Raw genomic sequence first — 18,049 nt, forward strand, 5'->3', positions numbered from 1 at the left:
TAATATGCTGAATGTTATAAAAGCATTTATTTCTACTTTCATTTTCATTCAGTAATTCACTTTAATTCTAATTTGTTAATATTCAAAATGCTCAAAGTAGCTTTAAAATGTTCTCCAGTATACCAAATCCAACTGTGTTTTAGTTCTAATAAATACAACATGAACTAATATTACTAACTCACAGTTGTGTGCCTCTTCAAACCAGTCAAGTTTCTCTAAAAGTGTGCATCCATGTCTGTGACAACATGGATGGTTCACATGCATCTCCCCCCTGTCTATGGCTGTCGCCTGTGTGGAGGCATAAAAACCTTGGTGGGCTGTTTCCACATTCATCTGCTGAAGGGGGGAGATTTTCTCTTTGCTCACCTTAAATCTCAGTTTAACACTGAGGCGTGATGATTTAAAAAGGTTTGACAACAACTGTATGAAAACAAAACACGAATATCACTGAACAAAAATGAATTCATTAGTTTACCCAGGACTGATATCGTAGCACGGGCAGATCCATCAATCACGTCGTCAGGGAGTTTAATGTCTGCCTCCTCTGTCAAGGTCTCTCCTGTGTACAGACAGAGAACAAACACTCAGCTCTGATGTTGTTTAGATTTAACAGATGGTGAAAGACTCATGAATTGAATCAGGTCACACTTAAAATAAGATCAATGCGATCAGTAGATCATACCACAAAACAGGAGGTTCTTCCATTAGGTTGATAAAATGTATTTAAGTAAAGACATTAAATGGATCTGAGACACCTGCGCTGAACTTTGCTCAATTACCATCATCACAAAACTACCTGAAAGTGGTAAATCTCTCTATTACATTTTCGACATGCAATCTACTGGACTTCTCTGAACTTAAACTGTCCGTCTTGTCCCATGTTTGATGGGCCACGCCTGGTGTAAACCACACTGACCTCTTGGACAGAGCAGCCAGTTGTAGGTCTTTGTCTTCTCAATTCCTTCAGCCTGAGGGAGAGAAATAATGTGAGTTTCCATCTGGTTAACAGATAAATGTTTTCTTTGTCATCCTGTTTTTAAAGTACCAACCTTTATTATGAGGGGTCGCGTGACCACGTCAATGCGACCTCTTTCTGGCACGCTCACAATCTCATTGTCACATGAAGTGTGGGATGCCACAGCCTCAGCAGTCACTGTCACATTCACAGCCCCTGAAAGAGATCAACAGTAACAGTGTAAACTGATTTAGTATTTATAGGAGTGGTGCCACCCTAGCTAACTTGTTAGAGTACATAAGTAAGTAAGTAAGGAAGTAACATTTTATTTCTTGACTCTCACCTAAGACTGATGGGGCCATGTTCCAGCTGAGGGTCTTGCGCTCACCGCCGCACAAACAGGACGTGTACCCGTCAGAGAGGGGGGTAAGGTTGTAATCCAAGGAGGGGGTGGGAGTCACACTGACCTGTTCAAGAGACACAACAGTGTATTTTAAAACTGGTGACTTGTGGCAAATGCAGCTGTGCTTGTGTTTAGTGCTTACTAGCGAATATTATACACTAAAGTAAAGCCCCTTTTCCACTGCAAAAAAAAGCGTGAAAGAGGGAGAGAGAGAGAGGGAGTGACACGCAGCAAAGGGCTGCAGGCTGGAATTGAACCCGGGGCGCCACAGCAAGGACGAAGTCTTCGTACATGGGGCACCTGCTCTATCCACTAAGCCACTGACGCCTCATCTGGCTTTTAATGTAAAGGTTACAATCTGCATTCACGCACAGATCAAATGACTCTGCAGTAGTGATTCGTCAGCTCCGGTTCTGATCGGCTTTTATGGAAACATAACATCCGGGTGAATTTGCTAATTTTGGCCCCTTTACCAGCGAGATTCAATGACGTGCCACCACAAAATACTGTCTGTCTCCACCCAAGTAGCACTTAAACATTGATCCAAATTAGTGGGCACCAAGTTTGAAAGAAACAGAAGTACCCACAAGTTTTCACAGGCCTCCATGCTGCTTTCTACTGTTTACTAACCTGTTTTGCAGCCTGTGCGTGATGTCAAACAAAACCCAAACACACACAGAAAGGCACACTCGTCTGCTGCAGAGCAATGTGCACAGCTCTGATCTACTGGCAGTAGGAAAGGGGTATATAGCGTTTAAAAAACCTGTGTGCACGTACAAATTTTGGTGGAAAAGGGGGAATGAATTTGCTAGCAGTGTCACTATGAGCGTGTTAGCATTAGGTCATGCGAAATCATTCATTACCATGATGCAGTTGGACAGGTAGTTGAATGTGGTTGCCTTCAGTTCAAAGTTCTCCCCTCGGATGATGGAGTAAGGCAGACTGAGCTCGAGGAAGAAAGGCTGGAAGACGGTGATCTCTTTACGAGGAGCCAAGCCAAAACCCTGAGGGGACAGACAGAAAGCTTCCGTCTCCCAGGTGGTGATGGTGTCCGGGACAGTGAGAGACACATCCTTTGCTCCAGACTCTCTGGATCAGCAGATACACAGAGACACATTCTGTGAACTTGGAAAACATACTGACAAAGAACAAACATGCACAACCATTATACAGGAAAGAACTGTAAAGTGATTTTTTTGAGCCATTAGGCTACACAAAAATAAGAAAGTCTAGAGGGTCAGTAAATTATCTTCATGCTAGTCATGTGTGGGGAGAGAGAGCAGGAAGTTGGAGACATGGACTCTAATGCCAGCCCGTTCTCATCCCCAAGTTGTCAAATACCGCCGCCAGTAACGACATAATATAAGAAGCTGGGAGGTCCCTACGGTATGGAGGTTGGATGGGTGTAACAGTCCCTGGACTTTCACCAGGGAGCCCTCTGTTTGCTTCCCGTATGAATGTAGAGCCAAACCATGATGCTTTTTTTCTAAACCTAACAAGATGCCTTTGCTGACGTTTGGGCGTTGGTTGCAGACGCAGGAGGATACCTAGCGCAGAATATGAAGATGTGAAATGCCACAGACAAAGCGGTGACATGTGGCAAACTGGGATGACAACATGTTGCTGGTGCGCATGGTCTTTGGATCTAAAATGCACTCAGATACACATAAACAATTTGTTTCCCAATTTTATGACCATTAAAACCCTTCATTGCAAAACCCACCCAACTTCCACCAAGTCCCATATCCAGGTCTCGGGGAAGAAAGTGCGGACCGTCTCTATTGGTGTATCTTCAGTTTGGTAGCGTCCACTACCTCCTACACCAGGACCGCTTGACCCTGACATCAACATAGGTGTCCTCATTCTGGCTACTCCAGGAGCAGCATCATATTCAATACTATAACCTAAAAAGAAAGCAGATAATATTCCATCAGAAGCAGAGAAAAGCAATGACACGGTGACATGTTTTTATGCTGGTAAATATTCAGTGTGTGCCACTTGATAGAGCAAAAATAAAAAAAAGTCACCATAGTGGTGGCCCTGGTGGTATTCTCTTCCCCTGTACTTGAGACATGTAGGCACGCGGATAACCAAGTTCGTCGCCATCTTCAGCCCCACATTCTAGATAATCCAACAACATACAGGCGTCACTGAAAAACTCAGTAAATGTAGAACAAAACATATCAGTATTATTCTTTATATTTTACCTGGAGAACTGTAAAAGCATCGTCTCTCTCATTTTCAGGGTATGGTAGGACGTATCTTCTGGGTCTCACATGCATGCACTCTACAGGATCTCGAACTTGATATGGAATATAGGAAACTTTGTTGACGGGCAACAAGCCAAATATCTGAAAAGAAAGGTGTGGTACAAAATGATAAACTGATTTATGTTTGTTGCTCCGTGATGAACTGACAGTTGGGGAACTCTTGGAATTTAAGACGTTCTCTTTTATCTTGAAACATGGATGTCAAGTATGTTTGTAAAAGCAGTGCCTTCACCTATAAGGCAGACTCTTACAAAGGGATACACCTGCCATATGTGACATATGTTATATAACTGTTAAAGCATGAAAATGAGGGAAATCTAAAGTCCAGTTCAGACCAAATATTCACAACGAGACGAAATTGTTTTAGAATGTTTCAGAGAAGAGTTGCAGCGGTGTGGACTGTCCGGTCTGAGCTCGACTCAAACTGGCTGATGGTGTCACCTGCAAGTCAGCTGGTCAAATCCCCAGCAGCTGGTTTTAGAACGTGTTTCTAAAGCCAATCAGCTTGTGGTGACGTCTGCTGGTCAAGTCAAAATGACTGCAGACGGCGTGTTGGCTTGCTGCAGCAGGTGCTCCGTCCCCGCAGAGCCCTCTGCTTCCGTCCTCACTGTGCCGGTGTCGGGAGGTGGGTCGCTGCTGCTGCTTTTTCATCACTACTATAAATGCAGCTGTAGCCAGTATCTCACTATCACTATCCTCATTCAGATAAGAAGCTACAAATTATATTCAGCCACAAAATCAGAACAGAAGTACAGAGAGGTGTTGCATAGAGATGATACACCGTCTCATCTAGTTGCATTGGTGTGAACCAGCAGGTTTTCAGAATGCTGCAGAACAGCACATTGCAAGTAGTCGCCTGTTTCAACTTGTCTCCTCGTGAAAATGGTCTGAACTGGGCATAGAACAATTACATGAGAGTCTATGAACACAGCAAGGTTGTTGTGGGATCCATGTCATAGCTAACAGACTTAGCAAAGGGTCAATAATGCAAAATGCTATGCAGAGTGAGTGTTAATGATCGATGCATCTTTTTCCGGTTGATTCCAGCAGTCACCTTGTCTGCGTTCAGAGTCTTCCCAGGCTCCTTGATGAGGACGCTCTGGTCGACAGCGCTCACACCACACAGAGAGTCTGGCTGGGCCGTCAAGTGCAGAGTGGTCTCCTCTCCTGGGACAGCTGAGGATGGAGAAAACTCCAGGGACACCTGACACACACAGGAAAGACACATCATCAGCATCTGGACTTTAGTGGTATGAAAACCTTTGATCTTTTCAACCTGATGTGTGTTTTACCTGAAAAAGTCTCCCAGATTGATTTTTAATCAGAAGGCCTTGTTAGTTAAACCACAGACTTTTTCATTGAGTTGACTCCCCTATGTTGGTGGCCTGAAGCACCTAGCAGGGGAATGGCCTCACACTCGGCTCAAAGATGGCTATTTCACCATACAACATTTTCCTACCAGTGGAATGGCCACATGGTAATTAGTCCAGCAGATGTCTGATAAATTCTTTATAATGGCTGTCCCAAGCACTGTTTGTATCGTGTTTTGGGGTCATGTTATTACTGTCAATCCCAGCTCCCTGTTCTGCTAAGGTTGGTGTTTCCTTTTGGGGAATAACAAGGTCGGAGTCTAGATGCCAAAAATTGACACTACACTTATTCTACATTTGAATTATAATCCGTTTGACAATAATTGGCTACGGGGTGCTGGTCGCAGTTTTACAGACCTCAAGTCTGAGACAGAAAATCATGTAAAACAAAATGTTATACATAATTATTAACAATATGTTTATATGTAAAAAAAAAAAAAAAAAAAAACATATAAATATGTTACATCTAAATGGGTCCATAAATGTAAAACGAATTGTTTAGAAAAATATGCACAGAGCCTACTCTGATGTTTTTTCCAACGTACTTTAGATGAAACTATGCACACTTCCATATCATCCATATGTTTTTAAATTTTAAGAATTTAAGAATTAACATTTACATGTAACATTTCCTCCTTCTTCTTTTTTTTTTTTTTTTTTACATATTAACATATTGCTAAAAATCACATACATGTTTTAAATAAAAGTTTGTCTCACATGTAAAATACATCACATTACATAATGATTGTCACCAAGCCATGATTTTGAGGAAAAAAGGCCTTTAAAGTTTGTTGTACGGCAGCTGCAAAGACACATGACTAATTGGACTTCTAAACTGGGAGCACATGCTGCAAAATATACACAGAAAAACTGGGGAACACTTTTATTTTGTAGCCAAAGAGGAAACAAAACAAGCATACCTACAGACAACACGGTGCAGGAAGACAACAAAATACTGTTTATGTCAGAAGAACTGCAGCCAGTTTGATGAACGTCTGACGATGTTTTGATATAAAGCTACACATTGATAGTTTGTAACACAACAACTGTAAACTGTAAATGTGCCAGCAACAGTCGCTGCCACACGTCTCCTCCTCACACTGACCTTGTGACCGAAGCATTTCTCAGTGGAGAAATCAGCGCTGTTGGCGATCACAGTCTCGCTGGGGAGGATGGCATAAGCCACAATCTGGACATCTGGTGTCATGTCTGGAGACACTTTCAGCTTAAAGGACATGTCACCCTCATTCACTGAAACAACAGATCAGATCAACTATTAATAAGACAGTCATCAGTCACATGACTCCATAGATCAATACTACAGACTTATTTGGCCATGGTAATTAAAAAATGTTGTTCTTCACCTAATTTATCCTGAACTTCAACCTTCTGATCTCCGAACATGACAATTGATCCTCTGGACAAGACCTGGGGAAATTGAACACACGAAGAATGAGTAATGTAACAATATTTCTCTGGCTCTGTTTGAGGTATCTGGCTTTACCAAAGCAAACACTGGTGAGCAAGCACTGGGGCCGGCTGCACAAAGCACTGTAACTTTGCTCCTCATATGACACTTAACATTCAGTTTTTCCTTAGCTGAAGAAATTACTTTAGTGTGATGTTGCAAAGAATCTCTTAAAAGGTTTCCTCAATCAAGGAAAGACGTAAAGGCACTTAGGGTGTTTGAAACCTGGTGAATGACGCGGCACACCGTTGACATGTGTAAATAAAATTCCTTGCCAATAACCGATTGGAAAGATGCCGTTGCATAAAACTGCAGAGCAGTCATTAATTGTAAAGAGGCTCGAGGAGCGCAGCTTCGGAAAGTTGAATGATCCAGCTCCAGATGTTGAGACAAATCATAGATTGACCTCTAGACAAATTTATAGTGCAAAATAAATCACTTGTCATTAAGGGTGTCCATCAGGTCCTCCTAGTCGTGGAACACTCTTTTTGGGATGCTGTCATTTTCCTTATTTGTCTCAATAAAATCAGACATGTTACCATTAAGATGATGTCAGAGGTACCTTGTGTTTTTTCCCTTACTTTGGTTGCTAAGGTCCTCTCTGCAACGGTTTAACAAAGGTTAAGCAATTCCTTAAGTATAAGACCAAGTTAAACTTAAGGAAACCTTAAGGAGAAGACTTAAGGATATTTTGTTCAACTGATTCTTAACCTAATGTGCTTTGTGCAACCGGCCCCTGGTCTCACAAAGCTGGTTACCAACTGGGACTGCTAACTCTGGGTTTTGCAAACCAACTGTGTGCTTACGAAGTTACTTAATGATATAATTCAGCCCCTTCTCATTCGGAAGTCTTCAAAGCCAGCTTTTATAGCGGTAAGACACACTGACAGGTGGTGTCAGTTTTTAATGCGGTCCCCTGGTCAGCACGTGTCATGGCAGTATGATGTGCGGACGGGCGGCATCAGTTAATATCCTGACCAGACGGCATGGTATGATACACCACTGGACAGCTCAGTTTGAAAGGTTGCCAGTAACGACATAATATCAGGAGTTGGAAAGTTTCTATAGGGCGGGTGGGAGGGGCGGTCAACACTGGTTGGGGCTACAAATTTAAACATGAAAAAAAACTGCGAGCGTGGAGAAAAAAGACCTCTGTACTTTGGGGCTAAATTAGCTACTACAAACATAACACACCGCAGGGTCCAATGTCAGTGGTTGAGCTGCTTTGTGGGCTGGGTTTTGACAAGAAATGAAAAATTCGCTGTAAGGGTGATGCTAAACTTTAAACGCACCAGAGTGGATATTTTGTCCAGTATTTATCTCAATGTCCTCACCTCTTAATATTCAGAGAATACATAGTGTAAGGAAACACACATTAATTTAGATTTCCTTTTGCAGTATAGTGTACACAGTTAACCAGGGTTAACGCTACTTTGCGTACTACTACTCAACATAGTCCATGCTAAAATATTACCATGTAGCAGAATGTACCATGGTTTTGGTGTCTCCAGTCTCACCAGGTAATTTGCTAAGTGGCATAAATATGGTTCTTTAATCAATCAATCAATCAATCAATCAATCAATAATCTGACGTAACAGTCATCTCAAAAACAACTTCCTGTCCATCGTCGAGAAATAGTTCACCCACCACTCACCAGATACATCACATCCGCAGAGCCTTGAGCCTCTCCAACTATGGTGTAATGGATGGAGATGTCTTGTTCTTCGTCACAGGGCAGTGCTTTATCCCTCTTCTTCACCTCCAGGTAGCTGACTGTTTTAGTATCATCAGAAGGAAGTTGGGTCATAGACACCGTGTGTTCTCCACTCTCATAGTACGGCGTTCTATAACCAGCGTAGCTCAGTGTCGGTGTGCTGCTAACCTAGATAGTAGAAAAGAAACACTATAAATAAACTCATGATGGCTGAGGTATTAGAGAGCTTCAGTTTTTACAGCCAGTAGAAATGTTCAGATATAAACATAGTGAACAGCATGTTTTAGGTTTGAGCTTCAGGACTGCATCAGAATCTTCATGAAAGCATTTTGCTGTGACTGACAAATGTTGGATAAGTAGGAGTAGGGTTGCTTCTTACTCACGTGTAATTTGATGTCCCGTTTAAGGTTAGCTGTATCAAATGAGAAAGTGGCGATACCATCGCTGTTAGTTGTGAGATTCTCTATGCGACGTGTTGACCACCTTTCACCTTCAAACAGGTACACGGCCATGTCAGGAATAGGTGTATTATTGTAATGAACTGCTTTCACCTGTTGGAAACAAACATTTATCAGTGAGAATGTTCAGTACAACCTAACGCACTGTGCATAGAATCACACCAAAGAACTGAACTCCATTACACTTACTTTTCCTTCCACATTCGCTCCTTCGTCAAAAATCTTGGGTGTGTCGATGAAGGACAGCCTTCCAACCACATATGTAATCGTCATTTCCTTCCCTTGTGAGTGTGTAGTACCTGAACGAGGGAACAACAAGTCTCCATGTTAAGGCTAGCTTGCAATCACATGACTATGATGACATGCAAAATACAGGTGGAGGGCAGGAGTGATAAATCCATATACTGCAAGCACTGGACATAGAGGAAAGTGACGGCATTAAAGGGCTGGATGAACCTACAGGCAGCTGGTATCGTCAGAACATTTAAACTGCAATGCAAAACAAAGGAAAGTGATTTTTCCCACAACTTGACCGATTTGCCCGATGTGGACACTATCGTTGTTACAAATTACTTCATCCTCCAGACCTACTAACACTACTATTTGTTAGGGCTACAGCCAACCCCCTTTCAACGTTAGGGGTGGGTGGATCAATCTTAAAATATCGATACTCTTAAATACTCCATTTTCATTTTGAAGATTAAGGGATTTGTTTCTCTCTGTTACGCTGTACGTATTTGTGTTTCAAGAGTAAAAGTGTCTGTGCAGCAACATTCTGTTGTTGTGAACAAATGTAGTGCATGTAGTCTTTGCTTTTCCATTGATGTTGTGTTGTCTGCACTCAGTCAACTTACTTGAGATCCAGTCAGGGTGGGCGGTATATCGATTTTTTAAAAAATATATGAATATATTTTCAAGCAAGATAAAAAATTACACAATATCGTTTTTGCGCCGATATGTGGTGTCTCGCCGACCACAGCCAATCCCCGACCACCCCGCTTCTCCCCCTTAAACAAATCATGTGTGTTGCAAGACTCTCCTCACCTCTATCCGCCGGAGACCAGAGAGAAAGGTGTTTTTAAAAGTCTGTGTGTTCAGTTTCAGTACATCTGTAGCTTCTAACTGAATCTCTGTGGTTTTTGAGTTTAGTTTCTCTCCTGCGTCCTGTTTTTACTTTAGATATCTGCTTTATTTTATTGATTCATGTTTGCTATCAGCCGAATTAGAAGTTGTGTGAAGTTGCTGCTCGAAAACTCAACATTTCCTTATTTTTCTTCTTCACACTACAAGTTTTTACAAAACAAAATATCAGGGGACTTTTATTCTTAAGACTCTAGAGGAATTAAAATATGTTTATTACAGAATAAGCAAAACGTCATTAGCAGCTTTTCTTTAATTAAGACAAGTCCAATAATACGGCAGGGAGGAAAGTGAAATCAGAAACAGCCACAGTGAGCTGTTGATGGTGATGAAGAGCTGCAGACAACAGGCTCTTACTGCATCTCTGCAAACAGCTCACCTCCAATGGGTAAACTTCTTTTACCTGCCCTGCTGTGGACACAGGAGGCCGATGTTCACCTTCCATATATAGAGCCTAACCATGATGTTTTTTTCTGAACCTAACCATGTGTGTTTATTTTGAAAAAAAAAAAAGCATCTAATGAACAGAAACTGTACATTTCCTGTAAAACCGGATGTGTATTTTGGAAAGACACGCTGTGTGTAAATGGCATTAATTGACAGGAAGTCCCAGAATGTCAATAACAGACACACCCAGGACACCTAGTGTGCAATATGAAGATTTGAAAGTACATTGACCAAGCTGCAACATGAAAACCTCTATACTATTTAAGTGAGTAGACAAAATGAACCTAATGAAGTTATTACAGCACAAATCATCATCAGCCTCCAGTTGCCTGCCCTCCATCTGGACAGTGCACCAATGTATGACGTCACATTCAAAGAAGCTATTGTTTCAATACGCCACATTGTAATTCTCTTAATATACTCTTTTAAAAATATTAATAGAATACAAAAAGTTATAAGACTTGCCTGTCCCCTCCTCTTCCACTTTGGCGCTGAACTTCAGTGAATCTCGCAGCACCTTCTGTGCACGTGTTGTGAAAGTTGACATCGGGAAGGTAAAAGTGGCACAGCCTTTCTTGTCGGTCTAGAAAACACAATAAAATAGAGATAAGGTAAAATTAAACAGAATGAAAATGTAAAATAAAGTTCTCCCATGTTCAACCCTTATTACGCTACAATATATTCACTTTAAAGTGTCATTCAAACTATAAACTGGGCACAAAACTTTGGACTCTGTACATTTGTTCAGCTTTTCGGTTCTAAAGTTATGAAAACACATTTAACACGCATCATATGTTTGTTTTCACCAACTTTAATTTACACATGTACAGTTGAGGCCAGAGGGGTCCAAACTGTTTTAAATGGGGGCCATATTAGATAATGTGAAAATACCTGAGTGCCAGCTACTTTTCAAATCATTTTGGTTATCCTAAGAAGGATCATTACGAATGAGACAAATGCACTGGTTTCATCCAGCCCGTTCTCATGCACAAGTTTTCAAATATTGTCGCTCTGTCACTGATTTCTGTGTCAGATACCTAGAGCAAAAGCCACTTCATGGCGGTATGATACATCGCCAGGTGGGATCAGTTTGTAACATAGCAGGATGGAACCTTTCGTGGTTTTCTCAGGTCAGCTGGACGGCACCTGTTGCAGCAGTATGATAAATGGACGGGCAGCATCAGTAAATAAGGCCTGGAGTACACTGCATAACGTGAGAAGCATGTTACAGCAGCCTCACCAAACTGCTGCGGCTTGCAAACTTGCGGTGTCCACACAGTGTTGTTGCCTTAGCACTACTGTATTTCCACAACTAAAAGCTGATACTCCACTCATTTATCAGGCTGCACTAACGCTGTACCTGCCACTGTATTGTCAACAACACGATCATGCAAATATTTCACATTAAAAAGCCTCAATGAACGAAGGGATTCTGTCCACAGAGACGTTGTTAGAGCGCCTTTATTTTGAAACAGAAACAGGAAAGGTTGAGTAAAACAGAGGTATTTATATTTCTTCATGTCAGTGAGTAATCTAGACAGTGAAACTAGTGAAAGGTGGTATAATGTCAATATGATTATCAAAAGAGTACTTTCATTGTCTATTTTTGCTGAGCACTGCGTGTCACTGAGAAAAAAAAATCAGCGAGCCTCCGAATCTCTGTGGCTGCTCTGACCTGTTAACACGAGCACCAAACAAAAGATGTTCGGTGACGCACACGCCCTGCTCACGCAGACAGTGTGGCTTCTCTAACCAAACATGTGCACTTGACAAAACAAGTTTCCCTAATGCACATGCCCTGCTAATATAGACAGTATGGCCGCTCTACTGTGTAACAAGGACCCTGGGAAAAAAACAGGCTCCGTGACGCACACGTGCTGCTAATGCATGCAGTATAGCCCAGCCTAACGTGGCTGGATGACATCTGTAACGACTGTATGATACGCAGTTCAGTGGTGTCAGTTTGAAACGCTGCTGACTTTCACTGGGGAGCCCGGTGTTCACTTCTCCTATGAATGTAGAGCCAAACCATGAAGTTTTTTCTACACCTAACCACTTGCTTTTGTTGCAAAAGGAAATAAATGTAAATACGAAGACTGTTTGCATCTAACGAGTAGAAACTGTTCATTTCCTGTGAAAAAGGAAGTGTTTTATGAAAAGACACAATGGCGTGAATGGACACGCTGTCGCAGAACATCAACAACAAACGCAGAAGGATACCTAGTACGTTATATGTAGATGTGAATGGCACTGAGCAGGCAGCGATTTTTGCTGGGTTGGGATGAAAACGCATTGCACACAGTGGTGAAGTGAAGAATATAGGCAGGTATACTGGGTATACCCACCTCTTTTGGCCGTTTACAATATACCCACCTATCAACCAAAAAGCCACTCAAATATATAGGAGAGTGTGCCCACTTCCTCTTGGGCAACCTACCCATCTACCTAGTAGTACAGCCACCTCATCAGCTGTCACTACACCACTGGGTGTAGATTCTGTTGGAGGATATGTGAGGTCTAACCTGATATGCACCTTGTCTCAGCAGAGATGTTGCTGTACCTGCTTTATCTCGATATGGCACGGGGCCTTTACATCAGGCACTCCCTCTGGATTGTCAAGGGAGATGGGAGACCTATAACCATAGCGACTGAGAGGTCGGCACACCTCAACATGGACATCACCAGGCACAGGTTGTCCGTATGTATACCTAATTAGATGGACATAAACAGAAAACACAGTGTTGTTGAAAAGGGCCTATTTCAGATTGTTTAAGCTTGTAATAATGAGTGACAGAACTTTTACTTACATCGCACATACTTCAGCTTTGATTTCTTCCTGATCAATACTGACTTCACCAGGTGCTTCTATTTTGACGTCAAATTTAGGCAAAACTGGGGACAAAATACAATGGTTGGCATTCTTGCTTCAGTACAAACTGAAATAAATGGAAAGTTAAAAAAAAACAAAAAAACATAGCTTACCATATTTCTCCACCTTAAAGCTGTGACGTATCTTCTCTAACCCAACAGTGACAATTACGTGGAAAATTCCTTCAGGGGCCTCAGAGTTTAAGGCGTAAGAGAGCTGCAATATCTTACTATCGGATGTTTCATTCAACCACTGTCCAATCCTGTTGTTGTTGGGATCCTGTTAAATAAAGTTAACAAGAACAACAGCTTTTTATGACAAAAATATGAACCTGATGTGAACACAGGAAAAGCATGTTTCTTTTTCTCTTTTTGGGACATGGTTTGGAGTAAAATCTTACTACACATTATGAGTATAATGTTGTTTGACAAAGAATCTTAAAGGGATAGTTTGAAGTTGCATTGTACTGGGTAAAAGTATTACATACAACAGATGTTGGTTGGCAAGCGCCCAGTTTAGAGAAGCAGACAGAGAGTACCGCTATGGAAGCTAAACAATTTACAGTTGATGAAGGATGCAGTAACAAAACATTTTAGCCACCTAAAAGAGTCCCGCCTTTAAAAATTCAATATCTGTTAAGGTGTACGCTAATTTCTACTACTTTTATCTCACAGAACGCAGCCCTTTTTAACGGGAAAGCTGCGAACAGCTTAAGTTACCCATCAGTGCTTCGTCAAACCTACCAGACTCCCTTAACAACTAGCCTTACTGCCATGCGGTTGTATGCTCCTGCGCACCAGTCAAGTTACAGTTTATATCCGTGTCAGTGAAAACATGGATGTTTCACGCACTGAAGATCTACACAATCAGCACAGTTTCAAGATTAGAGTCACCAATTCAGTATCTGACCAAATGTCTCCCCTTCTGTTCCTGAGATAAGATGTTGAATAATGGCCAGAAATGAGTTTTCGCTGAACATTATGATGTCACAGTTCAGTTGACCTTTGACCTTTTGGATATAAAATTTTATCACTTCATCATTATTAGATATTTGTGTGAAATTCTCATAATTAATAAGTAATAATTAGCCTAATTCTTGAGTTATGGCCAAAACATATATCTCCAGTGAATGGTGTGTGTTAATGTGTGGACAGTTTCCTGTGAGTCTTACCTCAATTTCGATGACATTGTACTGAAAAAAGAAGAGAGATTTGTTAAAAGACAAGCTGGTATGTATTGTTTTCATTATGCAGTGTCCTAATGAGTTCATGGTAATGATATGAAACGTGTAAGACACATTAATATAAAAAAAATGCCTGTCCTCAAAGCTTCACCAGGAGCTGATTCAACAGAATCATATCTCTGCCTCGAGGTCCAGTGTGTAGAATTTAGGGGGATATATTAGCAGAAGTATAATATCATATAGTAAGTCTGTTCTCTTTAGTGTATAATCACCTGAAAATCAAAATCGTTGTGTACCCCTCACCTTAGAATGAGCCGTCTATATCTACATAGGGAGCAGGTCTTTGTTTGAAGAGATCACCATGCTGCACTGCCATGTTTTATACAGTAGCCCAGAACAGACAAACAAACACTGGCTCCACAGAGGGCCATTTGCGTTTTTGCGTCAGCCACTGCAGTAAGAAGCCCAACTGCAGTGAGCAACGCCCGAGTAACATTTTTGTGTTTGTAACATGAAACTGCTTTATTCAGTGTTTCTGGTGGTTTAAATCACCTGGTCTGTTTGTTCTGGAGAAGAAGAGACCTCTGTGGATAATTCAGCTCCTGGTAAAAACCTCCTGAACAATGAACACTGAAGGAATTCTAACCAGGAGAAGTTTTAGCTGGTTGCAATCTGTAATTCTCTGCTAGATGCCACCAAATCCCCCTAAGTCTTACACACTTCACCTTTAAAGAGCACATCTATGTTGATTACTTTATTACATAACTTCACCATTACCAAACGCTATCACAAATTCTGTGCTTCATGAATGAGATCTAAAGAGAGACTGTTCAAACACTCACCAGCTGATTGGCAGGTCTGAACTTGGTGTCCAGTGTGACTACTCTGAAATTCACTGAGAAAAATACAGAGAGATTTCGTTAGACTTTCATTAAACAGCACTGTTCAACATCTTGACAAGCTAGGAAATTTACAAGATAAATTATCAACATGCCCAGCATTTTAATATACTGTTGACATTTACATTATTACCACTGTTGTCTACTGTGAAACTGCACAAACTGCAAAAGCAATAAATTAAAAAGAGTTCGATATCCTGAGAAGGAAACTTTACAGCTTAGTGTGCATAATTAGCAATTAGCATCTAGTAATATGTTCACAGCTTTGAATGTCTCTAAAATGGTGGACAGTAGACCAGCAGCTCCTGTGTTCAGTGAGCTAAAATTAGTGTTAATGTCAATGGAGGCTGCTGGCTTTGACGAGAGCATAGATGTGGAACTGAAGCTGCTAACTGCTCCCCTGCTCAACCAGCTGTCTGACAGAAAGGTAAAGCTGTGAAAATACACTCAATAAAGTGAACACTTGAACTGATATTGATTTTTTAGGTGGCTTAGTATGTTTTGTGGCTGACCCCTCCATAGCAGTACATTGCTTAGCTTTCCTGTCAGACTCCAGCCTGCTTCTCCAAACTGGGGGCGTGCCAACTGACATCTACTGTATGTAACACACTTACTATAGTAAGTACCCCACTGCAAAAAATCCAATCTATCTGTCTAAGGGGTGCAGCAGGAAAACCACAGAAAATGTATATATCCATCTTTCATCCATTTTCATCTGTGGCAGTGGGCAGAAGTACAGTAAGTACCCCAGACGTCCTTCTCCCTAGTTACGCTTTCCAGCTCCTCCTGGGGGACCCCAAGGTGTCCCCAGGCCAGATGAGATATGTAACCCCTCCAGTCTGTTCTGGGTCTGCCCCAGGGCCTCCTACCAGTGGGATGTGCCCAGAACACCTCTAACAGGAGGCGCCCAGGAGGCATCCTGATCAGATGCCCGAACTACCTAAACTTACCCCTTTCAACACGAAGGAGCAGCGGCTCTATTCTGAGCTCCCTCCGGATGTCCGAGCTCCTCACCCTATCTCTAAGGCTGAGCCCAGACGGAGAGGAAACTCATTTCTGCAACTGTATCTGCGATCTCATTCTTTCAGTCACTACCCAGAGCTCATGACCATAGGTGAGGGTTGGGACGTAGATGGACCAGCGATTCAAGAAGACCTTGATGACTTGGCATATTTGGACCATGAGTCCCTGCCCAGTATGGGTCCGGAGCCAGACCTAGGGGAGGGGGAAGGGGCCTTGGGTCATGGAGCATGGTTGGGCTCAGCCTGAATAATTAACATGGAGCCGCCTCCATGTGGGCCCACCACCTGCAGGGACACTGTGTGTTGGGAGTCACAGAATGACTCTGGGGATGTGGAAATTTGATATATGTCAACTTCATTTTTTTCCTTTTCAAATATGCTGGTGTTTTTCATCATGATACTTTTCCACACTAATGTATTGTTTCTGGATTTCTGTGATTTTAACCCATAACTGCCTGCTGACATTCACTCTACCTGCTACAGCTAATGTTGGTTATCCTGAGCTGAGCTTAGTAAAAGGTGACAGACAAACATTTGGGCCCACAGTGCTTTATCTTTAAATCCTGAAAATGTCCTTCTAAAAGATATGATGATGCTGTAAATTTTCTCCCCCCATGCTGCACACACATCTGCATTTATCTGTAAAGGGGGAATTTGCCCACTGTACCATATTGTGTAACCCTACAACATTATAGATCCTTAGCTCAAGGTTACCTGTTTGTCCAGGGAGGTAGAGTGGTTTGTCTGTTTGGACGAATGTCATTGGTTTATGGACTTCGATCATGACTTTCCTGACTTCTCTTGAGTGAAATGTGTTGCCATGTACATCCACCTCGAACATCTGTATCGTTTGTTCCTGTACTAAAGGAACCTGTGACAGAAAGATATTTTATAGACACAGAGAGAACCATGACCTCATACTGAAAAAATAATGAATGGATATTTAACTTGATCTGTTTGGCCTTGATTTGTTAAAAACCTAATATCACAAATGTACACTATGGACTTGTGACTCTGCACTTTGAACCACTGTGTGTGTGTGTGTGTGTGTGTGTGTGTGTGTTACAGTATGTGTTACGAAATCCCATTAAGGTTCTCCTACTTAAAAATTGTTGCATATTTTCAGCCCTGTGGAGATGAGTAAATGAATCAAATCTGGAGAGCTGACCTGAAAGTCAGTGCAGAGATGAAATTCTTGACTGGACGTCTGCTTGAGGAGGGTCGTGTTTGCCTCTTGGGACATCAGAGTAATGGTCATGACCAGGGTCTCGTTGGGCTGCAGGAGACTTGCACAGAACTTAGTCTCAGCTCCGGCTTCAAGAACTGCAGGGATGGCCACCATGTACTGCCTGCAGCCACAGAAACATACAGTAAAAATCTTACTGGATCTGATACGGAAGAACTTCCAACACTGAGGATTGCAGAGTAAAAAATCTTTTCCCATCATTCATGTTTAAATAATTCAACCAAACATTAATAGCTCAAGATTACAGAAAAACTTACGGTCCTGCCACGGCTTGACCCAGGCCCGCCCAGCTCAAGATGACACAAAGTGTCCATGTCCACATCTGAATCCCAGGACGACCCATGACTGACTGAGATGTGTGCTGAGCCCTGAGTCAGCAACTGTTAAATAGCCTCTGATTGAGAAACCTGCCCCCGCTGCACCCCACACACACACACACACACACACACACACACACACACACTTGTGATGCAACCCCTTTGTTTGATTTCCAGGTATCCTATGAGTCAATCATTTAAAGACATCAGGGTGTTTAATCCTTTGAACTCTGCGACAGAAACGATATGCCAGTGCATACATTGGTATTTTTGCTTTTTCTGATGTC

At 41.9% G+C, this 18,049-nt stretch overlaps 1 protein-coding gene across 1 annotated transcript in view; it reads right to left on the reverse strand.

Moving 5' to 3' along the window:
• LOC125889144 (alpha-2-macroglobulin-like) overlaps positions 1–17,842 on the reverse strand; it is a 29,376-nt gene extending 11,534 nt beyond the window's left edge. Inside the window, exons 1-23 of the mRNA XM_049576882.1 lie at positions 17,703–17,842; positions 17,368–17,548; positions 16,914–17,070; positions 15,121–15,173; positions 14,267–14,287; positions 13,209–13,374; positions 13,034–13,118; positions 12,787–12,934; positions 10,692–10,809; positions 8,829–8,938; positions 8,565–8,732; positions 8,122–8,349; positions 6,363–6,426; positions 6,104–6,249; positions 4,683–4,832; positions 3,566–3,709; positions 3,386–3,479; positions 3,082–3,262; positions 2,222–2,447; positions 1,299–1,422; positions 1,050–1,171; positions 917–968; positions 476–559 (exon numbers count right to left, since the gene is read on the reverse strand). Of these exons, the coding sequence (XP_049432839.1) occupies positions 476–559; positions 917–968; positions 1,050–1,171; positions 1,299–1,422; positions 2,222–2,447; positions 3,082–3,262; positions 3,386–3,479; positions 3,566–3,709; positions 4,683–4,832; positions 6,104–6,249; positions 6,363–6,426; positions 8,122–8,349; positions 8,565–8,732; positions 8,829–8,938; positions 10,692–10,809; positions 12,787–12,934; positions 13,034–13,118; positions 13,209–13,374; positions 14,267–14,287; positions 15,121–15,173; positions 16,914–17,070; positions 17,368–17,548; positions 17,703–17,788 (2,908 nt within the window). The 5' untranslated portion in view covers positions 17,789–17,842. The remainder of the gene's footprint in view (positions 1–475; positions 560–916; positions 969–1,049; positions 1,172–1,298; positions 1,423–2,221; positions 2,448–3,081; positions 3,263–3,385; positions 3,480–3,565; positions 3,710–4,682; positions 4,833–6,103; positions 6,250–6,362; positions 6,427–8,121; positions 8,350–8,564; positions 8,733–8,828; positions 8,939–10,691; positions 10,810–12,786; positions 12,935–13,033; positions 13,119–13,208; positions 13,375–14,266; positions 14,288–15,120; positions 15,174–16,913; positions 17,071–17,367; positions 17,549–17,702) is intronic.
• Positions 17,843–18,049: the final 207 nt, after the last annotated feature.

The sequence above is a fragment of the Epinephelus fuscoguttatus genome, linkage group LG5 (assembly GCF_011397635.1).
Source record: "Epinephelus fuscoguttatus linkage group LG5, E.fuscoguttatus.final_Chr_v1".
NCBI classification, from domain to species: Eukaryota; Metazoa; Chordata; class Actinopteri; order Perciformes; family Serranidae; genus Epinephelus; species Epinephelus fuscoguttatus.